The 25,284-nt window shown below is 55.5% G+C and overlaps 1 protein-coding gene across 4 annotated transcripts in view; it reads right to left on the bottom strand.

Annotated features, from left to right (window-relative positions):
- SPTB (spectrin beta, erythrocytic) overlaps nucleotides 1-25,284 on the bottom strand; it is a 118,749-nt gene that overhangs the window by 5,252 nt on the left and 88,213 nt on the right. For 3 of the 4 annotated variants that reach the window (XM_046007936.1, XM_046007937.1, XM_046007938.1), the window contains exons 19-33: nucleotides 24,156-24,302; nucleotides 22,601-22,864; nucleotides 22,036-22,242; nucleotides 21,496-21,585; nucleotides 17,874-18,152; nucleotides 17,277-17,407; nucleotides 16,156-16,360; nucleotides 15,507-15,881; nucleotides 13,889-14,133; nucleotides 12,586-12,724; nucleotides 12,038-12,122; nucleotides 11,050-11,246; nucleotides 10,701-10,750; nucleotides 10,163-10,241; nucleotides 752-999 (exon numbers count right to left, since the gene is read on the bottom strand). In XM_046007936.1, the coding sequence (XP_045863892.1) occupies nucleotides 752-999; nucleotides 10,163-10,241; nucleotides 10,701-10,750; nucleotides 11,050-11,246; nucleotides 12,038-12,122; nucleotides 12,586-12,724; nucleotides 13,889-14,133; nucleotides 15,507-15,881; nucleotides 16,156-16,360; nucleotides 17,277-17,407; nucleotides 17,874-18,152; nucleotides 21,496-21,585; nucleotides 22,036-22,242; nucleotides 22,601-22,864; nucleotides 24,156-24,302 (2,741 nt within the window). The remainder of the gene's footprint in view (nucleotides 1-751; nucleotides 1,000-10,162; nucleotides 10,242-10,700; nucleotides 10,751-11,049; nucleotides 11,247-12,037; nucleotides 12,123-12,585; nucleotides 12,725-13,888; nucleotides 14,134-15,506; nucleotides 15,882-16,155; nucleotides 16,361-17,276; nucleotides 17,408-17,873; nucleotides 18,153-21,495; nucleotides 21,586-22,035; nucleotides 22,243-22,600; nucleotides 22,865-24,155; nucleotides 24,303-25,284) is intronic. The other variant, XM_046007939.1, reaches the window with a different exon arrangement.

Consider the following 25,284-nt stretch of genomic DNA (forward strand, 5'->3'; position numbering starts at 1 on the left):
TCCCCAAATTCATTTTTGGGATTTAAATAGCTTTAGCATGTCCCACCCTGCTCCCAGCCCAGGCTCTGTATGCTGCCACTTGCCTTCAACCTCCTGATGCTGCCCTGTGTCCCCACAACCCTGGAACGCTGCCTGAAAACAGCACCCCCCCCTCCCCGCCCCCGGGACCTTGGGTAGCAGCAGCCCTGAACGGACTGAACTCAAGGACGTAACTGCCTCAGGGCCAGGAAAGGATGTGGCCTTCGAATGAGTTCCTCAGGGTCACAGAGTTGCTGCAGGACAGCACTGGGAGGGACCTCCGGAAGGCATGTATGCCAACTCCATTCTTCTGTCCTATTCTTCAGCTGGGGAAACAGGCCCAGATTGGTTAAAAAGTGGGCCTTGGTCAAGGATATGTTGTTACTGCCAAGATCTACCTACCTCTTACCAAGCCCTGGCATAAGAATAATGGCTAGTATTCACTGAGAACCCACTCTGTGCTAGGCCTGGGATCTGTGCCAGAGGTATGGTCTCATCCTCATTTTGCAAATGGGGAAACAAAGGCTGAGTCACTTGTACAAGGGCATAGGATTTGAACTCGGGATTTCCCCATCATGCCAAGTAGCTCCTGGGCTGGCCCAAAGGGAGCTCTCAGATCAGAGGCAGAAAGCCCCCTTTCCCCTACAAACGCCCATGTTGCCGAGGCTCTGTGAGGGGAGAGGTCCCTGGGAGGCGCCCACACCTCCCCCCAGGCGGCCCCTCCCGCACACACCTGTTGGATGCCTTCTTGTTGGGTCCCTCCAGGTCATGCTTGCGTCCCAGGTAGCCCTCCATCTGCACGCTGTACCCGTGGTCCCGCTGGGCTGGCAGCGTTGTAGGCTCATCACCCTCACTCAGAGGCGTGTCTAGGACCTTAAAGAGAGGCTCGGTGGCGGGCCTCTCATCCCCACTGGATTTCTCCTGCGGCCCCGGAAGGAGTGGTGGCTTTAGGTCCTGAGGCCACTGGCTCTCTGCTTCGCCCTGTTCAGGGGCATATGGGAGGAGCACACCTCGCTAGGGGTTCAGACCCAGGGGTGGCTACTTGGCGGGACTGGGAAGGCTGAGCCCCCGCACCCCTGCAGCCTCCTTCCTTTCTGGCTTTCCCTTGACCTGCGGGGCCACCTGGTCTGCTCCCATAGGCTCTTCCCATGCTTCTGGCTCCATCCGCCACCCCCCCCCCCACAGTGATGGAGCTGCTTAGAGTCAGCTGAGGGGCCTGGATGATGGTTTCAATGCTGGAGCTTTCCAATGCTGCCCTGGCCCCTCCAGCTGAGTTAAACGTCCAGCAAGATTTCCTGTGAAGGGTTGTGCTGCTAACACAGATGTGAAAAACTTCTAGTATGATGTTGAATGGGGACTCTGCTGGTACTTGCTTGTGTCTAAGTCCCCAAAGCCAAGGGGACAGGCCCTAAGTCTCCCCTGCCACCTTATGAAGGCAGAACCTAGGTCCTCCAGGGTCACCGCTCCGCTCGGGGCTAACTGGTCCTGCCCCCTCAGTCGACTGGGGTTGGTTGGAGTAGGGCAGTGGCTCCTAAGCCCGGTTGCCTTCTACGGTTGCCTTCTACCGTGGCCTCAGGAGCTTTCACAGAACACACACCGGAGTGGGGGTAGCACAGTGGTAGTTCTGAGTAAGCTTTTCACACTCTCTGAGGAGCTGATGTTGAGAATTCCCACAAGAAGGAGTCCCTGCTGGGCTGGGGGGAGGGGAGGTGGGGAGTACTGTGGCTTTTACCTCCCTGCACTTCCCTGGGGGGCATGGGGTGCTCTGGCCCCTGCCCAGCCCAGTGAGGGGCCTCCAGTGGAAGCAGATGTCCACAAGAAGGGGAGCAGACCTGGTCCCATCTGCAGAGGCCTTTGTGACCTGTCCTTGCGCCTATGGCAGAAGAGGGCAGGACAGATAGGAGCAGCAGGGGCAGCCGGCCCCACCGCCGGGTCAGGCACAAATGGGTGGGCGAGTCTTCTGTGTGCCAAATTAGCATCATGCGCAAGCCAGCTCGTCAGAGCCCTGGCTCCAGGCCTGACTGCTGGAGACCTTACAGCACCAGGTGGGAAGGGTCTTTCTTGCAGGTCGTTGAGCTGGCCACATCTGGATGGCTGAAGGACCAAGAGCATCAGCCCAGGAGGACTAGGGCTTCCCCAGGCAGGAGACACGGCTCCCTTTGCTACTCCCTGCTGCTTGCCCCACAACTGAAGGTGGAGCCTGGAGAAGCCAAAGAAGGGCAGAGACCCTGTGCTCCCCATTGTGGGTCCTTCAGACCATGACTCAAACCTGAAATAGAGAAATGGAGGATGGGAGAAAGTGGACACAACATCGAATAGTGGATTGAAGCTTTAAACAGAGACACACTGGGTAGACTCTTTAACAGCTGAAAGTGACTGAGGACTGCCCGAGATGGAGTAAAGCAACAGAAGGAGAGGCTTAATGCCGATGTCTGACACCATGGCTGGGAGAAAGGTTTGGATCCCATCAAATTAGGACTGCCCAATACACAGTTTTAAGTTGGGGTTCCAGTAAGATCTTTAAAGAAAGGATAATGGGACTGAAAAGTTTGAAGACCACTAACCTAGTCCAATACCTTTAATCTATGAGGATATCTATGCTCAGAGAGGTTAAGTGACTTACCCAATGCCACACAGCTAATAAGTATCAGAAGTGATTAAGAGTATGCACCCCAGAATTAAAGAACGCAAGGGTTTTTTTGTTTTTTTAAATTACATCTTTAGGTCTTTCATCTTTTCCTGCCTTAGAGCCCCACGAGAGCTGTGGCTGGCTGCCACTCATCTTAACTCATCCGTAGTACTTGTAGCTTCAAATGTCTGCAGTGAGCTAGCACTGACCACAAGGATCTAGAGGACCCAAAGCCCTGTCCGGATCATCCTCTAGCAGGGGGAAGGGCAGGACTGGCAGGGATGAGTCTGGGAGCCTGGGTTCGGGCTTCTGTGGACTCAATCAGGCCGCCCTTCTGACCGGGTGTAAAACTTGTGTGTGCGGGGGGGTGGGTTATTAATGCAGAAAATGAAGCCTTTTTCATCCCCCACCTCTCCATCTGGCTGTACTGCTCCTAGTCATGGGCCAGAGCTTTCCCTGCACCTGCAGGGGGTTGGGGAGGGTGAGTCAGAGAAGACCCTTGCAGCCTGTGTGCCTCTCGCTCAGCCTCTGCTCTCTGCAGACTGGTTTTACTGGGGACTGTGTCCACATACTCTCCCCATGCTGCCATTCTCCTTCCTTTCTGGAACTGTTCTCTGAAAATACAGTCAGATTTTTCCAGGACTGCCAACTTCATCTTAACCTTCCTTCTATTTCCTCCTCCTGAGTGCCGGACCCCCACCCCCTAGCAGGGGCATTTAGAGGCCAATGGCCTGCAAGGTCACAAGTTAAATAGCCAGGTCACGGGATTATTTTAGAAAATGGGGTTTTCCCAATGTCTGCAAAGGTTTCTTCTGTGGTCTTGACTGTTTGTGTGGAGACAATTTAAAAGCCATTCTGTCCCTTCTGTCCTGAAGGCCAAGGCCTGAGCAAGAGCCCAGCATGAGGGTGAGAGGAGTGTTTGGCAGAGCGGCTCTTCAGGACTAAAGGAGGAGCCTCGGATGAGAAAGATGGGGCAGAAGGGTCTTTGGCCAGAAGGATCTAACTTTCCCAGCCCCCTTTCTAAAAGAAAGCTTGGGGAGGGGTGGGAGGTTGGTGGGGGGGTGTTCCTGCTGCCCCTGGAACTGTGCCATGCTCCGGTATGAAGCACAGATTTCACCCACATTGCTGAGGGTGCCTCGCCGGGGGACGCCACTTGGGGTGGCTAGAAGAGGGGGACTGGAGGAAATTCTTGGTGGCAGACTGGAGCAGCTGGGCAGTCTAGCCGATAAATGGGAGTGACTGCCTGTGGGAGAACGGCCTGGGTTGGGGGGCTGGAATCAGGGATGTGGAGCCAGGTTCTCCCGTTTGGGGAACAGGTGGCTGAAGTGGGGGCATCTGACAGGAGGTGTGTGTGTGTTGGCTGCTGGGATCGTGAGGTCAGAGGAGCGTAGAGGACAGGCAGCATTGTCTGTGGTTTGGGGACATCAGGAGAGGAAAAGTCCAGACAGGAGAGGCTTTTAGGATCTCACAGGACTGTAGTCAAGCAGGGAGAGGCCTCTCAGTTCCTGATGGGCAGGGGATGGCCACCTCTTTTCGGAGTCTTGTAAGCTTGACTTTTTAGGGTCCTGCCTTGCTAGGAAGGTGGCTTGGGCAGGTGAAGTATGCAAAGGACCACAAAGGAGGTTCAAGAAGCGGGGGAAGATGGGTACATTTCTGCTCTGGACTAAAGGAGCTGAAGGTGTACTTCCAGGCCCAGCCAGCTGGTGGTGCAGAAGACAGCACAGAGATGGCCAACTTCCCAGCTCCCACGAGAAAAATCACCTGGCCTGGGACCACAGGGTGTTTTGGAGGTCCTAGAAGATGCTCAGTGAACTCAAGATGTATTAACAAGCAAGGTAACACAAGTGAGGGAGCTTCTCTCTAAAGGAGATGCTGACAAGCGAGAAGCAGGCCATGAGGGTGCCCCACCCCCACCCCTGCTGAAGACACCATTCTACCTTGTCATGTGCTGGTCTTGCCATCTGATCTCACAGAGGACTGAGCCTGGAATGAATACTTGGGCAGATCAAGGGGGAGGCCCTGGGGTGGGGGGGTTGGTTTGGGAGGGCTCTGGCAATGGATGTTAGAATTCATATGGAGAAGGCTTCTTTTAAGAGACGAAAGACTGGGGGCACCCAGGTGGCTCGGCGGGTTGAAGCCTCTGCCTTCGGCTCAGGTCATGATCCCAGGGTCCTGAGATCAAGCCCTGCATCGGGTTCTCTGCTCAGCGGGAAGCCTGCTTCCCCCCTCTCTCTGCCTGCCTCTCAGCCTGCTTGTGATCTCTGTCAAATAAATAAATTAAAAAAAAAAAAAAAGACGAAAGACTGCAGTGAGGGACAGAAGAGAACGAAGGGAAAAATAAAGGCTGATACTCTCCTAGATGCCAGAAGTTCTACCTATATTCTCTCTCCCAATACTCATACTTGTGAGGCAGGTATCATCACCACCCCTATTTTATAGATTCTGGAAAGTGGGGGTCGGGGGGATGAGTAACTTGCTCAGCCACACATCCAGTGAGTGGAAAGTCAAGGTCCCAAACTCTGCATTCTTCCTACAGAATCCTGATGCACCAGGGGCGGGAACCACGGCTCCAGAGGAGGGCACCTACATGGTGCAGTTCTTGGTCAAAATGGGCCGAGCCTGCTGATGTGGGATGAGTCAGAGAACACCTGAAGGGGCCAGAAGAGGGGCTCGGGGCCACAGGAGACCTATGGCTGGATGCCTGAGGCAATCAAAACAAGGCTATGAAACGAGGTAGGGGAAGCCGGCCACTTCTACAGCTGAGAATTGCATGCTCCCCCTTGTGTCTGACGTCTGGGTGCTTGTCCTCTGGGAAAGAGGTGGGAAGGACTGTGGGCAGTCAGGCTGGGAAGACAGTTCAGAAGACGGTTGTTTACAAGAAAAGAAATGCTTTGTTGAGTTGAAAGAAGAAATGAAGAGATGGCAACTCAGGGTGAGCAGAGACAAATGCCTACAGAGAGAAGCTGGCAGGAGTGGCTGGGGTGCAGCTGTCATGAGAGGTGGGATGAGGGGGCAGAATGGCTCCACATGGGACCCCAGGGGCCAGCCATCCACCTGAGATGACAACTGGCAGAGCTTGGAAGATGATGAGGGTGGAGGAAGGCACCAGGTGAAGTGAGGGGAAAGGAGGGAGGGTTTGGGGTCCCCTCAGACAGGGATGGGGAGACCTGGTCCACTGCCATCATGGGTGGGAGGAGAATGAGGCTTCCTTGGCAGCGGTCTTCATCATTCCTGCCAGCAGTGTGGGCTCTTCTGGTCCCTCTGCCTTTGAGAAGCTGGTGGCTGCTCCATCCCATGGTGACTCTGAACCAGCTACTCAGAAAGATTAATGATGCCCACTTCCCCATCCAGCTCCGATGCCCAGTGGTTAAGCTGGCAGCTTCAAGCCCCATTTCTGAGATGCCGCCAGTGTTAACTGGGTTCTGTCCCAAGTCTGTCAGTTCTGGGATGCTCTGGAATACAGCTTGGAAGAAAGAATTTAGGGGTAGCCTTTGGAGCAGCCCAGCCGGGAGGGTCATGTGTGGCCACAGCACAGAGAGCTGGACACACCCAGCAGCTGACACAGGTCCAGAAGGAGCCCGGGGTGGCAGGGTGCAGGGCCAGGCTGCAGGCAGACCTCAGCCTCGCCACCACCGATTCAGGCATCTGGGGGAGACAGGGCCACGCCCAGGTTTGGGGAAAACGGGTCCTTTCCAGGCCCCTTCTGCTCCTTATGAACAAATTCGCCTGGGCTGACAAATGCCTGAAGCAGCAGCTCTGTTGGGCCTCACGGGGCGGGGAGGAAAGATGGGGAAAGCTTGCTCGGGCACGAAGAAACACAGCTGCTCCACACACACCCACGTCCCTTCCATCCAAGGAAGCGGAGCCCAGCCTCTGGCCGCGGAGTAAAGCTTCAGGCTGCTCACCAGGGAGGCCGCTCAGAGGGGAGCTGCCCAGCCTGCCAAGGGGCGACAGTGGACGGAGCCAACCAGGCATGGTCTGAAAGGTATCCTGGCTGTGACCCAGAGCCCGCTCGGCACTGGGCACACGCCCCTCACATCTGCAAGTGCCGGTCATTTCCCTGAAACCACAGCGACCTCCGAGACCCTGGAAGGGAGGGGCGCAGGACCTAGGCAGCCCGAGTGCCCGCCCTCCTCCCGGATGAGCCGCCCAGCCCTCCCCCGGGCAGCCAGCAGCGGGTAGTCTGGGAAGGGTGTGCTGACAGTGTCGTCTGTGGGCTGCGTGGGGGTCAGACTTCTCCCTGGGCAGCTGACGAAGGGGCCCGATAGCAACAGCACCCAGCAGTCGCTCGCTGGAGTAGCCTCACGTGCCACCCCGTGACTCTGAGGACTCACTCGCTCTTGTGGTCACAGCCCCTAGGAACACCAGTCCCTTTCAGGGAGGTCCCTCCCATGGTCACAGCTGCCCCACTGGGAGAGCTCCTCAATTCTGCCCCACTGGGAGAGCAGGCCCCAATTCCCATCCCAAAGCCAAGAAACATGCAGTGCGCAGCAGACGCCCAAGCCCTGTCGGCTGGGGACCCTTAAGCCCGGAGTGACTTGGACCCACTGCGATACCGTCCATCCGCTGTGAAACCAACCACGTGTCACCACAGATACTACACCAGAGACTCTCAGGCCCCCAGGTGCTGGAAGATGAGGGTGCTTAACAAGACTCGGCCCCTTCTAGAGCCACACCCCAGATGAAGGGGAGAAACACAAGGCAGGGGTTTAGGGTGACAGTGCCCCAGGCACTAAGAGGAAAGGGGATGGCTCAGCCTGCTGCCAGGCACCCATCCAGCACCCTGGGGCCATCTTCAGAGCACAGACCCCCCCCCCCCCGCCCCCGGAGCTGAGGCTCAACCCTGCCTCTCTGCCAAACAAGGACAAAGGCAAATACCCCAGCCCTTTACTTCCTTTCCCCTCTCCAGCCTCACACCAACTAGCACCTGACAAGCGAACAGGCTCCTCAGAACTAAGGATGAGACCAGAAGAGAGAGGGGAAACCCACCTCCCCCAACCTCTCCTTTACTTCGGTACATTTTTGACACAGGAATGTTCTAGACTTTCTGTAATCCCTAAGAGAGGGCTTTATAAAGGTAAGGGGACCCAGGAGGATTAGGCGGTTTGTCTAAAATCATGCAGGAAGACTCCCCCAGAATTAGGGACTAGAACCCAAAGTCCTGACTTCCACTCAGAAGTTTTGGCTTTTGTGATACCTTGTTTTTTCTGTGTGGCCTCATACACACTTAACACACTTACCTGTATGATTTTTTTTTTTTTTAACCAGAACATGCTCTAATGTGGAAAGGGGGTGAGGGAGGCAATTCATTGTATGGTGATGTGCTTGAGGAAAAGACTAACGTGGAGTGGCACGCACGCAGCCAGGAGAGGGAGGGCTGAGCTGGGGCCAGCAGGCTGCTCCCCACCCCCACCGTGGTGTGTAGCCGGCTAGGCAGGGGTTCAGGTGCCTGGCCCACTCCCATCTGCGCCCCCAAGCAGGAAGCCAGCATGCACTAGTGACAGGTTTCACAGAAAGCAACACCACATGGTTCTATTCTACAGGGTGCCCACACCAGACCAACATAGGGGACAGCAGGAGAGCCACCGTGCCCCAGGCCAGGCCAGAGAGAAGGGGCAGCGCACTGCCAGCCCTTCCCAGGAGAAGCCTGTGGTTTCTGTAAAGGTGTCCCAAGCTGCATGGGACCCATTTTCCTCTCTTCTCAGGTAAAAGACCAATTGGAGATCCTCATAAAGCCCAACAAAGGGCTCAGAAACGAGAAGTAGCAGGGAATTTGTTTCCATGAGGCCTCAGGCCTGGTGTTCCCTGGATTTGCCATCTGGTTTCTTCCTGTACCAAACACAGGTGTTTTCCCCTCTGGCGCGGTGGCCGGCTCTCTGGGAAGGGTCTCAAATATGGGCTCATTCCCTCCTTCCAGAGACACTCAGGTCCAAGCAGATTTTATTTCCCCAAACCCAGTGACATTCAGGCGCTGGACAGAGGCAGCTCTGATGCACACATAATTCCATTTGCACAGACGTACAAGACACAAACCACGGAGTCGCACAGGTGGTCACAAAGGAGCCTGAAGACCCAGGACGCCACTGCACGGAGACACACAGGGATGGACAGCCGAAGCACGGGTGGTGTGTGACAGTCCCTGCCCCAGCGTCCACTGTTCCTGCCAGCCCCAGAGTTCTCGCTCCTTCCAGGAGGGGCTGTCTCTGGGGAAAAGGGGCTGGGACGAAGTCCACCAGAGGCCCCACATGCGGTGATGGTGCTTCAGAGGGCACTTCTGGGAGAGGCCCTCCATCGGGAGCCCAGGAATGCCCTCTGCTGGACATGAAGGGCCGGTGCAGCTCAGGAAGGGAGGCCTCTGGCCAGGCTGGAGGCCACAGAGGGTGCTCGGCGTGGGAGGGGGTGTGTATGACTCTCAGAAGTGTGAGAAGAGCTGAGATACAGACCTGATGGGGATTCTGCATGGGAAATACTCATTGTTGGTGCATTTTTCTGGGGTGGCTGGTGTATCAGAGATTTCCACCTAGAATACCAATCTCCCTAAAGGTGCAGGCAAGCTCCAGTGGCAGCTGGACAGGTGGGGCGCATGCACTGGTGAGCCATGCAAGGCACATGCTGAAGTCTTGTCTTCTTTTTAGCTGCTCCCCAGGGCATTTCTCCAAAATTGGGGTTATAGCCTCAGGCTCCCTGCACAGACACCCTGGGTCTTTTCAGCTAATGGACCTATTCCTTCCTGAAGCCATGTGCCCCACACCTTTGGCAGCTGGTCTATCTTGGACCCTTCCAACACTTCCATCAGCCAAGACTCTGCTGCACCCTCCTTTTCTGCAAGGTGGGGGGACTGGCCCTGCGACCCAGAAGCCCTGGGGCTCTCTTTTGCTCCAGCAGGGCTCCCTGAAGTCTGTTCCTGCTTCAGAGCCAGCTCCACATCCAAACCCACCCATAGGCATTAGGCCAGGGGTGGGGGGAGCAAAGGGGTGGGGGTTCAGGGTAGGAAGGAGGGATCTGCTAGAGGGTTGGGTGTCCCCCCCTCACTGCTCTGAATGCCCGTGGCTGGAGCAGGTGAGATCGGATGGTCTGTCTGTGTATATGTGAGTGTGTGTGTGTGTGTGTGTGTGAGAATGTGTGTGCAGGGCGTGCTGGGTTAAAGATGGAGTAAGAGGGAACATGGGAGAATGAGGATATATAAAAATAAAACTTCCCTGGATCAACTCTTTCTCCTCATGTAAATAGTGATGTATTTGTACGATAAAATGTACTAGACTAGATAAAATCAAACTAAAGAGAGTCATGTCAGTGGGCTGGCATGTCAGTTTCTTTGGGGTGAAGGAAGGAGGGGAATTATTCTAGAAATTAAGAAAACCTGAGTGAAAAAGAAGACTGATCTGAAAGAGGAGTCTGGAAGCGTGGGTGGTGCAAGCCTGTCCTCACGTTCTGCCCTGGCTGAGCCTAGTAGGGATGAGAGGGCTCTGGCACCAAGGACTCCCAGGAACCAGACAAATAGGACAGGAAACTGACCGGGGACGTTCTCTCGGTGGCTGCGCGATGCGGACCTCGGGGAGCCTCCCCTGCTGTCTCCCCTTCTTCCTCTTGAGGCCTGTGGAAGACCCAGCCCCTCTTTAGAAACTGCCTTCCCAAAGGCAGTGCCTGGCTTCCTGCTCATCCCACCAGGAGCCTGTCCACTCTCTCCTGGTCCGGGCCTCCCAGCAACAGTCACTCAGCAAGGAACTGGAAACACTATGGCAGATTCTTCAGAAATAGACATGGTTGAAGGCAGAATAGCCTCTGGAGCATGTGTTCAGTGGCTCCCAGAGCAGGGGGGCGTTTCTGCCTGCACCAGGCCTTCAGACCACCCGTGATTTGGGGGAAACAAAAGCTCCTCTCTGCCTTTAGGCTGCAGACACCCCAGATTTCTCTGGCTAGTGGCCTAGGTGTGAGAGGTATTATTAAGATGTCAGGAGGTCTGTTTCTGATGAAAAGTACCCTCCCTCCCCCTTCCCACCCATCTGCCCTGGCAGAACGCTCCTGATAAATCCACCTGGCCTTCCCCACTTACCCACTCTCCTCTTCGGGTCTGTCTGGGGTCTGGCGTTCTTTTAGCTCAAGCTAAGGGGAAGAAAAGACCCAGGGTATCAGAGCAGCCACAGAGAAGAGGCTCTCACTGCTAGACAGCCTTCCCTAAACACAGCTCCCCACGCACCTGGTGTTTGTTCTTTTAGAAATTACCGCCTTTATCTTTTGCATTCGGAAGTGCTTTCTATGTCTATTTCCTTCCCACTCTGCCCCTCACCAAGCGTTTTACACTGTCTGTGTGTGCCTAACAACAGGCTCAGAGTTCCTGACTTGAGGTCCCCCCTCCTCTGAGGTGTGGCTGCGGGGCCTCCCAGTGCGCATTCCCAGCTCACCGTGGTGGGCTTCTCCAGGGCAGCAAAGCGCTCCGCCCAGCTGGCCGTGGACTTCTCAAAAGCCTCATGCCTCTTGATAAGCTTCTCCACACCATCCACCGTGTGTCCAAAGTCCCGGCTGGCCAGGTAGGGCTCTTGGGCGATCAACCACGCTTCGGCCACAGAGGCGTCCCTTGAGAACTTGCATACTTCCAGTACTGCCATGGGAAACAAGCCACAGACCCACCCACAGGGCCCAAGAAGGGCCTGTTAGCACTCAGCAGTGGACTGCTCCACAGACGAGGAGCTGGTGGCCAGGCAGGAGGCCCTCACAGGGGTCCCTGAACCATGGGGACACCCTGCTCAGTGGTGACCTACTGCCTGAGACCACTCGATCCCATACCACATGGGGGAGGGTTTCCTCATCTCCATCCATAGTTATATTTGAAAAAAATGTAGTTTAGAGTCTCCTTTTGACAAGCAGCCTTTTGCCCTACACTCTCTTTTCCCAGTCCTTGGCTGCCTCCCATAATCGTGCCCAAGCAGCCATGGGGCTGTCAGGCCTGCCTGGCTTGCATGCAGCTCTCTCCCGAGTGGTAGGAATTTCCCTTTCCTCGGTCTCCAGCTGCAGAGGACAGAGCTCTGTGTCTGACATGCCTCAGATCCAACACATGGCAGGTACTAGAGCCGTACGTAACCTGACCCCTCTCCCTGGCTACAGGGACACCAGCCTGGCACACGGTGGTGGTGTCCTCCTGGCAGAAGCTGAGCCATGTTCTGCCTGGACCCAGGCGGGGCCAAGGGCAGGCAGGGAGAGGGCATGCGGGCTGGTTAGAGGTAGGCAGCCAGCAGTGTGTCTATGCGGCTCCTCTGTGTAGACCCTCGAGGCCCTTGGCTCCAGAACCTTGCTTATGGGTGGCGTTCTGGGGTCTCCCCTCTAGGAGGGGAAAATCACTCCTGCCCCCCCCAGCAGGAGTCTGCCCCCTCCCCAAGTTCTGGGTGTACTCACGCATGCGGAGCTGTTCCTGGCGGTCCTCCCACTTCTCATCCATCTCCTTCCTCCTGGATAGCACCTGTTTCAGTTTCTCGCTAATCTGTGGGAAGGAAGGGAGAACAGCTCAGGCTTTTAGTAAACCTTCCCCTTGTCTGAGGTGGTATGTAAATGCGTCCTGCAAAGCATGCTGGGTTTGGTCACAAGGACCTCACTTCAAGTCTTGGCCCTGCCACTAGCCAGCTGTGCCACCTTGGGCAAGTGACTTAACCTCTCTGAGGCACGTGTGCCTCTCCTAGGAAATGGGTCTTACCAACGCCACAGTGTGCACACATGTGGGTGGCTAGGTGGGCTACGAGCCCGCTCTCCTCTACTAAGCTGCCAGCCTTGACTGGGGCTGATGGGGCCCCAGTCCCTGGGCCTGCACACAGCCCTGATGCTCCCCGAGTGAAAGAGTCTCCTCAGAGGACCCATGACCCACAGCTCCCTCCCAGGAAACTGTCCAGCCCGGCGAGAATGCAGGCAAGGACAGACAGGGGCTCCCCTTCACCCCACTGTCCTCTCACCTCCTCCGAGGCCTGGTGCTGCCTCTCCAGCAGGGACTCCCCCAGCTCTAGGCAGGCGCTAAAGTTCTTGCTCCGGGTGTCGATCTCTGCCTTGATGCCCTGGTGATACTTCATGAGCAGTTCCACTGAGGAGACATCCCTGGGGGATGGGGGGTGGTGGTCAAGAGTCAGGGAGGGAGTTTGAGGAAGAAGGAAACTCTGGGTGACTCTGGCCTGCCTGATGCCAAGTCCAGACCACAGAGGGCCGCCTTTCACCTGCCTGGCAGTCTGACCCCACTTCCTCCTCTCTCTCTGGCCAGCCAGGGAGTCCTCTGCCAGCCCAGCCCCAGCGGGAACATTGATGCCCTAGTGTCTTCCATTGGTCAGCTGGCAGGGGATGAGTTAGGGGTTCGGGGACCTCAGAAGGAGGCTGGGAATATTATTTGACAATAAAAAGGAATGAAGTTCTGATCCTTGCTAGAACATGATGAACCTTAAAAGGTTTGTACTAAGTGAAAGGAGCCAGTCCCAAAGGACCACGTACTGTAGGAGTCCCCTTCTAGGACAAATCTAGGACAGGCAAATCTAGAGAAACAGAAAGCAGACTCAAGGTTGCCAGCTCGGGGGAGGAGGGAACTTGAGGACTGCTAACGGGTACCGGGATTCTTTCTGGGGTGATGAAAGTCTTCTAAACTTAGAATATGGTGAGGGCCATACCTGGTGATTGTGCGAAAACCCCTGAATGGGACACGTTAATGGCCGAATGGTATGTTAGGCGAAGCGCATTCTGAATAAAGATGTAAAGTATAAAGTCTTGGCCGTCATGACGGGCGCTCCAGGGCAGAGGGACAGAGACGGGCCAGTGACCACTGCCAGCGAGACAGTCTCGTGGAGGGCTACTCCCTGCCCAGGGTCTCACTGCCATGAGCCACCCCCGCCCCCACCTCGCAAGCACAATAAGCTCCTTCTGGAGCTTGGGGCAAATGGCCTCTGCACCCCAGCATGGGGCAGATACATAGGCTCAGACCTGCCCAGCTTTGGGTGTGCGAAGTGCTTACTTTCCCTGACAGCTGTGGTCACTGCCCTGCTATCAGGTCTGAATGACAGAGGTCTTTCTTGCCACTCTCAGGGCTCCCTTTACTCTGAAATGGTTGGTCCCCCCAGGAGAAGCTAAGCTACTCCGTTTCTCCCTGGACCCAATCCCAGGTGCTCCCACAGTCCAAGATGGTCCCCCAAGGAGGAGTCCCAGGGCAGGGGCCTGCTCTGCCAGCCTCGGGGACAAAGGGGCTGAGGCGTGGGGCTGTCTTGAGGATGTCCCCCTTACCTAGGCTTTTCCTGGGTCTCAATCTGCCGGATGACGCTTTCCATCCAGGAGAGGAGGTCTCGGGCCATGCTGAAGAAGCGGAATTTGTCTGCCGTGTCTACCAGCTGGGTGCGGCGGCCAGCACAGGCTTCAAGCAGCGCTTGCCATGCGGCAGACACCTCTTGCTCCTTGTTCTGGATGGTCTCTGCTTTCTCCCCAGCATATGCCTTCTGCAGGCGGCTGGCCACATCCTGGAACTGCTGAACCTGTGGTTGGGCAAAACTGAACGTCGTTCCCTAGAAAGATGTGCCTTGGGCCTCTGCTGGTCAAGGGGTCTCTCTCCTCTGGGTCTCCCTCCCCAGGTGTCTTCTGGAAGGCAAGATCTTAGCCTTCCACTAACGCTGGGGGAGAAGTCTCCTTGTTTTGGCCTCTACGGACCCAAGCCATCCTTTGGGTTTTGATGAGGATATAAGAGTGAAAGGGACTCTGTGTCCTTTGGTCTCCCCTGAAGTACTGTAATAATAGTAACTATGTGCCAGGCATGTTTCACAGGCACCCTAAGAAAGAAAGAACTCCTGTGATCCCTATTTTTGAGATGAAGAAACTGAGGTACAGGGAGCCTGAATGAGTGGCCTGAGGGGTGCAGACTGGATTCCCTGTTCTTAACCTCTCTGTAAGTTGCCTGTCCAAGGGAGGGGCTCCCCCAGGTCCCCTGAGGCCAGTCCTGGTACAATGAGGCCTCATTCCTGAGACTTCAGTGGGCTGTGCCCCCTTCAGGGACTGCAGCACCCCTGAAGCCCAAGGCCTGCAGGGCAAGCCCCACCACCAGCTGGATGACATTCCCAGGAGCTTCTCTTTGGAGTGAACCAGGGCCCGACCCACCTCGGTGTCCTATCCCTGAGCCCCGCTGAGTGGACACAGGACTCCACAGCCAGCCCGTCTCTCCTGGGGCCTCTGCAAGGCTTCTGAGGCCTAAGCAGCGGGGGACCCCTGCTCTCACCCTTTCCATCACACCAAGTTCTGTGGAGCCCTATGGGCCTGCAGCAGTGTCTCAGGGACCACCCCAGTGATGCGAGGAGCAGATCTCAGCAGTTCCTGGGGTCCCCCCCACCCCGCTGGCACCCATGTGGAAAGACTGAACAGCCCAGTGGCTGAGGGCATGGGGACTAGAGCCAGGACGCCCGGATCCGAATCTTGGTGGCACTGTGCACACGCTCTGCTCTGTGCCTTGCTCTCCTCATCTATAAAGAGCAGATGATGTTTGTTTGTGCGTAGCTCTGGAGTCGGGGACAGAGTGTGATGCTGATACCAGTACCGAGTGCTAGAAATGCACCATGTGCGTGTCTGCCAGGAATGCTGTGGCACAGCCAGACGCGGAGCATTTTTAGGTATTTGATGCCTTGGGTTTTTGTGAGGTTTCAGATTGAAGAACTACTTCTGAAGCCAAAGAATGACCGAAAGCCACAGCTCCCAGCCTTTATGCCCCAAGCTGTTGCCTTTTGAAAGAGGTGAAATTTGCTGGTGTCCATTCCAGAGGCTGACACCCCCAAGCCCCTGGGGAAGAGGTAGATGGCAGATCCCTGGAGCCTGCAGGGGGCTGGGGGTGGGGGCGGGACAGGCAGCAGGGGACAGAAGGCACCTGCAGTTCCAGCAGGTGGAGCTCCCGCTCGAAGGCCGTGTGCACCCGGTGGAAGGACTCCGCCGTGCTGGCATCCAGCCCCACATCCTCGGGCAGCTCTCGGTGCTTCTCGTCGATGAGGCCCAGGATCTCTGTGCCCGTGTAGAAGTAGCGGTGCAGGTCGTAGGAGGCGGCCAGCAGCTGCATGCGCGTGTCAATGAGCTCCAGGAGGTCTGCCCACATTTCGTTCAGCCCATCCTTCCACTCAGCAATCGTGGCCGCCTCGCTGTAGCCGGCGTCGATAAGCTGCTCGATGATGATGTTCGCGTTGTCCACCCGCTCCTGCCCAATCGCCCCCGTCTCCCGGGCAAAGTCCCGGAACTTGTCGCGGAGCAGCTGGACATGGGGGAAACAGAAAGGTGGTTATCGGGGCCTAGGGCTGGGGTGTGGGGTGTCATCTCCCTAGCCGCAGACTTTCGCAAGGCGGGAACAACAACCACCTGGGGCCACACCTTCCCAGGGAAGCCTGGGCTCAGGGGCGGCGTGTCTCCAGCTCTGTGTAGCACTGTGTGTGTGTTTGTGTGCACGCGCGTGTGTGTGTGTGTCTGGCCTGACTGAACCTGCGTCTATGGTGTTGAAGGAAGAGAGAGCAGTCACTGTGAGTACTCACAGTAACATGGTCAAAGTCTTGCCCCATCTCAGGGGAGGAGGCCACCAGCTCCTTTTCTGAAATCCACTGCTCCAAGTCATCTGTCTCCCTCTTCAGCTGGAACAGGTGATACATGTTCTCCAGCTTCCGCCTGCGCTCTTCGGCTACCTCCTTCAGCCCTGCGTACTGCTTGTCCACTTGCCCCTGAAGTCGGATGATCTGCTCCCTGGAATTCAAAACCAGAAAGCACTCAGAGACGAAGGTAGAGCGCCCAGAGCTCTGAGCCCAGCTCAGAGGGGCACATCTACTCCTCCCCAGCCCCGTGGCAGGGAAAGCTGGGGAAGGGGAACTAGGCGGAACGAGAGCAGTTTTTCCCGGGAAGTGCTGGGAGGGAAAAGAACTATCCTGTAGACCAGAATGCCTCAGGAGATGACAGATATGTGTCCTGTCTCCACACGGTGCCTCCCCTCATTGTCCCTCACTCCGGGAAGCTCAGGGAGACAAAAGGGACCTCCTCCATTATCATCCCGAGGAGGCTGACAGAGCAGCACTGAGAGCCCGGCTCCAGGGGCAGCAGGGATGGGGCTCAATCCCGGGGGCTCCTTGGGAGATGCTGGGGTGGCTGCTGAAGCCCCGCAGCTGTGGAAGCCCTGCAGGCAGCTGAGGCCCAGGCCGTGACTGGGCGAGCAGCTCGACAGGTCTCGCCCAGCAGACCCACTGACTAGATGGATGTAGGTTTTCTACCTTCATGCCTATATAATTTTTGCTGAGACACTGAGAGATCCTGAGGTACCTTCTGGACCATAAAGAGAAAAGCAAAGTTACTCTCCAGTGTCTCTTAGCATAATCTAATTCTTCAAAAGATTGGAACTCTTGGTTCACCAAGAGGGTAGTTTCGCTATTGTATTTCCTGATGTTCTTGAAAACCAGGCCTTAGCTGGCCTTGTTTGGAGCTCCTCATGCAAAACCAAGGCATGAGATGCAATCAGGCCAATGAGCAGTCCAGAAAGCAGTGGTCTCCCATCCTGGTTCTTCCCCAAACTGTTGCTGTTTTCCCCCTTAGACCTGAAGGGATCCCAGCTGGTGGGGTCCCCCAGCCTGATGTCCATCACCCGGCCAAGTCACTCCAGTGGCACACGCACCCCTCAGGGTGGCCCGCAGACAGGAGGCCCTGGGCCCTGGCGGCCAGCTGCTTGATGTTCCTCCCGTACTCCTCCAGTGCGTGCTGCTGCCTCAGATGCCGCTTCAGCATCACGATGGCGCCCTCTTCGTCCTAGGAGGCAGTGACTCTCAGGGCACTTGCTCCCAGAGGTGCCTGAGACTGGGGTGCAGGGTGAGGGATGCAGCCAGGCTCGGAGGACCCTCACAAGAGAGTGGTGCACGATTCCTTCTTGCTACTCGTTCCTCAACAACACCCCACCTTCCTTTTGATCTTCTCTGACGCCTACCCGTCCAGGCCCAGCTCCGATCTGACCCTGTGAAAACCTCCTTAGAGATGCCTCACCTCATCTCTCCCTTCCTCCTGGCAGGCCCTCCATACAGAAGGCATGGCATGAAAAAGTGGGGAAATCTTGGGTTCGATCACGTCTAAGTTGGCACATGGGGCACCCGGCTGCGGGATGTCTGCCATAGCAGCTGACCCTTCAGACGCCCGGACTTCCGCTGTGCGACTGCCCACTGCTGGCCCCGCCCCTGCTCTTGGCTCTCAGCCTGGCACCAGCGCCCCAGCCCGGGCCAACCTTGGGGATCTCGTCGGAGATGATGTAGAACTCTTGCTCGCTGATCCAGGCCTCAGCCTCGCCCGCGTCCAGGTAGTACTGCTGGGCTTCGCTGGCGTCCCGCAGGCGCTGCAGCCGCCCGGCCGCCGCCTCCTGCAGCGTGTCCCATGCACCCTGCAGGTGCCCCAGGCGCTCCTGGATGTCCTGACAGTCGATCTCGGCCGCCTCCAGCAGCTGCCGCCCTCTCTGCAGCACGTCCTCCACCCGTGGTGCATGGCCCAGGATCTCATTCTGCAGCGTCTGTGGCCAGAGGGGAAAGGCTGGGAGGTGAGGTGGGGTGCTGGCCCGCAGGCAGCAGCTCAGCCAGGGCCCCCTCTGGTCACACAGGCATGCTCCGGAGCTAGTGAGGGGCCGGTGGTGGCCCGGGCCACGTAACCCGTGCATGGTAAGCAGCAGTGCGGGCCTTTGGACGTGGCTCTCCCTGCTCCCTAGGCCTCCCGTGTCTCAGCACAGCTTGCTTCTTAGCCCATTCCTAAATGGCCTTTGAGGTCCTATTTTAGCACCTCTGGCTCCATGGGAGACAACAGCTGATGGTGGTGCCTTGCTCAGAGTCCGCCCGCCATTTCTATTTCTCAGATCTTTTGCGAACTCTGTATTATTTGCTGTTTAAGCCTTTGGTCACCGAGAGGGCATTTTCCTCTCTCTCTGGTGACAGGGTGGCTTTTTTCTTTGATGGGCCATTACCCGTGTGTGGCTCACTTTTGGGTCCTAGAGGCCCTGCCTTGCTGCTGCTTGCATGTGGGCTCTCGGCTCCCACACCTCATCTCCTCCTTTTCTACAATCTCCCCGCAGCCTTGAAAACCATCGGAGGGCAGGGGAGAGAGCCCTACGCACAATCCAACAGTGACTGTCAGCACTGAAGTCCACAGAAGCAGCAAGAGCCACAAGTCACCTAACTTGCTGAAATACCTTCTGACCCTTTATACTCGGAATCTCAATCCTGTTTTTCATGGTCCGTGCAAGTGAATTCTAACAACCCATGGTATCAGCTCTGTGTGCCACTTTCTTTCCCGGAGATCCTGTGACCTCTGCAAGGGATACTAAAAGGTATCTCTCTCCCTCTCTTTTTTAAGTAATTCCTTTCTAGGCTCCCATGCAGTGTGCTTCCTTATGATGTATTCTTTCTACCTCATGTGTCCAAAGAGAGCTATGAAGTCATTTCCTAGGTCCTGGGCCTCCTAGGCTCTAGGGACAATGTGGAAATAAGATCAACAAAACCCCTGCCTTCATAAAGCTTACACTGTCATAGACAGAGTAGATGGTAAGCATGGAAATAAGTGAATAAAGGTGGATAATGGGTGCTATGAGGAAGATATCCCACTGAGATCGAGAACTTCTGCCGAGGCGTGCTGGTGGCTACTTGAGCTGGGGGGAGTCAGGAAGGGCCTTCCCAGGGAGATGGCATCCGAGTGAGGCATGAGCAGTGAGAAGGAGGTAACCATACAAAGGTTTGGGGAATGAGTGTTGAAGGCAAGACAGAAGAGAAAGTGTGAAGTCCCCAGGCTGGAAGCCAGCCAGGACCATCTGGAGGCCAGAAAATCTAGAATACTATGGAGGAAGGTCAGAGTGGTGAGAAGTGAGCTTTAGAGGAAGGCCGGAGCCAGATCAGGTGGGACAGTGGTTCTTAACCCTGGGTGCACACTGAATAATCTAGGAAAACACACACAATCAGGGCCCTATCCCCAGGGACCTTAATTAATTGATCTGAGGTAGGAACGGAGCATCCACAGGTTTAGATGTCCCCTAGGTGATTCTACTGTGCAGCCAAAGTTGAGAACCATTCCTGTGGGCCCTTGCAGGAATGGTTCTAGCTGTAATGGATAACCATCAGAGCAGTGGTTCTCAAAGTGGGATCCCACACCAACAGCATCGGCGTCATCTGGAATCTTGACAGATATGCAAGTTACCAGGCTCTCCTCCCAGAGTCTGATTCAGTAGACCTGAGACTGAGCCTGGTCAACAGTGTTTTAACAAGCTCTCTGGGTGAGTCTGGTGCATACTGAAGTTGAGAACCACTGCAACAGAGGGAATGAGAAAATGAGATTTAAGCTATAGCTGGTCTAGCCTGGAGAAGTCTTGATGAGGGCAGCCATGCTTTCCCAAGAGGCTATCTTTCCATTCTTGGTTGGGGAACCCCACCCATATTCGTCTTGCCCTTTTCCTGAAATAGCAACCTTCATTCAGCGGAGCTGGGAGTCTTCTGGCAATCACACCGAGGCCAGACAGAGTCTAAGACTTTAGTGGCGAAAGGACTGATGTCAGCTCGTTTTACAGTTGAGGAAACTGAGGCCCCAGGATACTGCCTTCTACCAGTCTCCTTCCTTTAACTACAGGTTGTGGCATTCGTGGAACCCCTATCTACTACCTTCTACCCAGGACCCTGCCTGTGCACACTGGAGCCTTTGTGACTAGGTCAATGTCAGCTACGGTCTGAGGAACTTTTCAGACACCTCTTTGAATGTAACTCAGACCCTTGCCCAGTTGCTGGGCTCTGTGAGCAGATGTCAGCTGCTGTTATTGTGAGCAAGTACTGGCTGCCATGGCCTTTCTTCCCCAAGGAGGTGCCGTGCTGACTCGCATTCTGGGACACACTGCTCTTCTCCAGGACCATTTCCTAGGCTCTCATTGCTCTTGGGCGTGGCTGCCCCCACTTCCTGACCCAGAGAGTTGAGGAGGCAGGAGGAGCCACACTCTGCCCAAGACCAGGGGTTGGCCACAGAGACACCATGAGCGCGTGCAGCTGGCCTTCTTGGAGGACAAAACACGACACTTGTACTCCTGATACAGGAAGAAGTATTGCATCTGCTCACTTCCAGGAGTCTGACCAGGGCCTCTGAAATGATCCATGAGGTTTAAGAAAGAGCAGAACAGCAAATGAATGTTGCTCCAATAGGCTCAGGGGCCAAGTTTAAAGGCTTCCCATGAGTATCCTCACGAGGCAGAAAAATGGGGCCTACTTGCCCTGAGGATATCCAACAGGCCAGGCTCGTCCTGAAAGAGGGGCAAGTCAGTCTTAGGAAAGAAACCAGGAGCTATGGGCTTCCTTTCAGGGAGGACACGGGACACATGACACCCCAGGCCAGGGTCCTGTAATCACTTGATGCTCTGGTGGGTCTGAATGGCTCCAAATCCCAAATCATCTGGACACCTCCCTACCAGCCCTACCATGGACTTCCTAGAATTCTCTCTGCCATCACCAAAGCTCTTTTTATGGGATCTGGGGGCCCCACAGCTACCAACAAGAACAATAATCTGGGGGCACCTGGGTGGCTCAGTGGGTTAAAGCCTCTGCCTTCGGCTCAGGTCATGATCCCAGGGTTCTGGGATCGAGCCCCGCATTGGGCTCTCTGCTCAGCAGGGAGCCTGCTTCCTCCTCTCTCTCTGCCTGCCTCTCTGCCTACTGGTAATCTCTGTCTGTCAAATAAATAAACAAAATCTTAAAAAAAAAAAAGAACAATAATCTGCTGTTGCTGGCCCTCTGAAGGTCAGGGCTGGGCATTCCGCCCTGTGCAGAGCAGGACAGGGCAGGGCTGTGGCAGGGAGGGGGCAGGTGGGGGCACTAACGAGATGAAGCAAGACTCACCTGGTTCTTCTTCATTAACAGCTGCACGTTTTGCAGATTCGTGCCATAGTTGGCTGACTGGGCCAGAGGCAGCCTCTCTTCCACCCAGAGCTGTAGAGACCAGAAGGCAGGGCTCAGCGGATGACAAGTACCGCCACCCTCTCCCAAGCACTCACCCCAGACAGAGTCAGACAGAGCTCTCTCCTGCCGTGTCTCCCTGGTTCTCTTCCTACACCCCATCAGGGTTTTGTCCCCATTTTACAGATGGGGACACTTAGATGTTTTGAATTGAGGTTCCAAATAATTTGTCTGGTCCTCCAGGTGGAAGGAAACACAGCTGGATCTTGAACCCAAGTCTGTCTGTCCCAAAGTCCAAGACTGAGTTACTGTTCCAAAAGCACTGGCTTTACTTTCATATTTAATATAATTATCATAACAGCTCTGAGACCAGGAGGTGAGAGAGGACTGGACATGTGCTAAGAACCGCCCTGGGCAGCAGCCAGTTATCCTGATGGCAGCTGCCTGCTCGGCCCCTGGGGGTGAGGTCTGCGGCCAACTCACCGTCTCATCTTCTAAGTCCCTGGTGATCTGCAGCTTGGCTCGGGATGATTCCAGCTGCTTCTTCCTCCTCTCCAGGGGCTCTAGGAGGTCCAGGAACCGCCTCTCGATGCTCATGTCTGTGTCTCCTGCCTCCTCTCCCAGCGAGGGCACCTGGGCAAGCAGCTCCCCCAGCTCCTCCTTCCGCAAGTTCACTTGGTCCTCCACACGCTGGGACACAAGAGGACAGTGTCGGTAACAGCATTGGCCCCTGGGAAGCCCTGCGTCTGCTTCATCATCCATATCCTTTCCATCCTTAAAGGTCCTGCCTCGCCCAGGAAGTCTCTCTGGATGCCCCACTCAGCCTTCCCACAGGTGCCTGTCCTATACTACCTGTGCATTTTTTTTTTTTGAACCCAGGACCCTGTCTCACCCACTGCAAAGGGGTAGGAAATGGGTTATCAACCAGGAGACAGTTTTGCTCAAGCCCCACTGAGAGGAACAGAAGGAGTCCTTACTTTCCGGTTTCAGATTCCCTCCCCAAGATCTCCTATTCCGACACCCCCAGTCTATAACCCCACTCACGTGCCTTCAGCTTCGCCAACATCCGGTTGACACTGGTCAGGTCCTTGCCGGGGTCATCAGACCGCAGCTGGTCCTCCATAGCACTGATCCACTTGTTGAGGTCGGCGTGGGTCTGTGAGCGCAGGTAGGAGCTCCTGGCAGCTGAGAGATGCTGGGCCCTCTCCTGTGTGGTGGCCTGAAGCTCATCCCAGAGCCGGTGCAAGTCTTCCAGCCTCTGGGTCACCCGAGCTGTATACTGGGTCTTCTCCTCCATCAGCTGCTTTCCTTCCTACGTGGGGAAGCAGAAGGGCTCACCCTCTGAGGCCCAGCAGCCTTGGAGTTGCCCTCCAAGGGTTGTAGTTGCCAGGGGTTAACTGAGGGGAGGTCAGGGAGGCAAAGAATGTGCCTAGAATGCAGGTGAAGCTCCGCTGACTCTGCACCCCCAGAGTTATTTGCAGGAGAAGATGTGACAGGGAGAGGTATGTCTGGGGCTAAGGACTCCGGAAGACTGTAGTATGGGGAGTTGTTGCTGACCAGGATCAGCTGATGCTAAATTATTTTTTTTTTTAATTATTTTTTAATTAAAAGAAAAAAAAGAAACAAGATCCACCCAGGTCCAGCCAGCATGGAAAGGACTCTACGCTCTCAACGGTCTTCCCAGCAGCTGTGCACTAGTCTTCGGTGATATCTTTTAGTTACTGGGTTTGTCTTACCGGGTTTTCACCTGCATAAATGTACCCTTTCGGGTGGGTACAGTGTAATGCGATTTGGGCCTAGGAATGTATGTTGCTAATAATAGCCAATATTTACTGAATACCTCATAAGCACCAAGTACTATGTATGCTAAGTGCTTTAATGTTCACAATTCCCTTGTGCAGGTACTGCTATTATCCTCATTTTTCAGATGGAGAGACTGAGGCTCAGGGAGATTGAGTCGCCGGACAGTCTGGCTCAGAGTCTACACCTTCGACCACTATGGCTGCTGCCCGTGTGGACCCTACACCTGCTTCTTCCTGGACAGCCACAGCAGTGGGGAGCAAAGGTGAGGGACGCCCGGATCGAATGCCAGCCACATTTAACTTGGGCCCTGGAGCGGGCTTGTTATAAGGGGGTCATCCTCCTAGTGTCCCCCTTCTATGAGGGGTGTGAATGACCACTCCCTGGTGGTCTTGCCCGTCCAAACAATGAGGTTGCACGGTCCCCTGGACCACTCTGCTCATCTCCCACATCCCCCTGCTCTCGGGCAGGACAGCGCTGGGACCCTGGTGAGGATAATGGAAGCACACGGAGAGAGCTGGTATCCCGGCACCAGAGGCTGAGGCACACGCCCATGTCTCCTCAGTGTCTGGACTGTCCCCAGACTCAGGTGCCCCAGTGGACACACCGATTCTGACCAGGCCTAACAGGACTGGACGTGGCAGGAGCACTGAAGGTTGGACTACTCTTTAGAGAAGTGTTTCACTTCCAGGCTCTATACTGTCCAGTAAGCTTCAGAAGGTGTCCGCGCTCCGTGTGAAGCCCCACTCAGGCACACACATCTGGGAAGAGAGCCCCCAGAGCACCCCACTCGCTTCACTTACCGCGTCGATGCTATCCAGCCACCCCTGGTGGGAAGCCAGGTCTGCCATAAAGGCCTGGTGCTTTGCCCACTTGTTTTGCAGGTTTCTGGCGTCATCATAGGAGACATCCTGAGATGTTAGCAGCTTGTCATTGATCCAGAGAGTGAGCTGTGGACAGAAGGAAGGAGTCCAACAGTCTTTGAGTGGACCTCTTTGGCCAGGGGCTCAGGGAAGGACCTGCTATTCACATGTTCACTGCAGGAGGCAGCCCAGGAGAGGAAGTATGAACACGGCGGAGTACTACTCTTGAAAATGCTGGGTCCCTGACTCTGAGCACAAGCAACTTAACCTGTGTTGTCTCAGGGCTAAAACAGCAGTACCTCAGCGTCTTCCCCAGTCAAGTGTACCCAAGTGACACCAGGGATAGTTATGCTTCTTGCCATTTTTCCAGGACCTAGGACAGGGCCTGGCCCGCTGAAGGAACTCAGTGAATGCTAACTGAATGGAGAGATAAATCCACCCCTTGGCAGTAGGGTGAGAAATCACTAATAAACACAGACAAAATGTTATCTGAAGAAGCCAAGGGCAGATCTTATAATTAACAATGAGGGAAGAACTCTGATGAGCACCCGATGTGTCCAAGATGTCCTGGCAGCAGACCAAGCCTGGTTGGTGCCAAGGGCAGAGGCAGATGGAAACAAAGTTGTTTGGGCTGAGAGGAGAGGGGTATGAGGATGGGAGAAAGAGAGAAGTCAGAGAAAGCACCATTCCACACAGAAGTACCACTCATGGAGGGGCTCCATGTGTACTCCAGGACTGCGGGTTAAAAACATTCCTTGCACAGCTCACCCCAGGCTGAGTAAGGACCTTCTGAGTTAGCGCTCCAACCAGGAGACTTGTTGAAAACACTACTGTCTCTCTCATCCCTTGAGGTTTTGATTCATCTGGGCCTGAGCAGGGCCCAGGACGTTGCATTTAACAAGTGCCAGGAGTGGCTCCATAATCTGCAGGGCCCAGTGCTCAAAATTATTAAGAATTTCAAGATGGCAGGGGCGCCTGGGTGGCTCAGTCATTAAGCATCTGCCTTTAGCTCAGGTTATGATTCCGGGGTCCTGGGATCGAGCACCGCATCAGGTTTCCTGCTCAGAGG

This window comes from Meles meles, chromosome 6, assembly GCF_922984935.1.
Source record: "Meles meles chromosome 6, mMelMel3.1 paternal haplotype, whole genome shotgun sequence".
Classification (NCBI taxonomy): Eukaryota; Metazoa; Chordata; class Mammalia; order Carnivora; family Mustelidae; genus Meles; species Meles meles.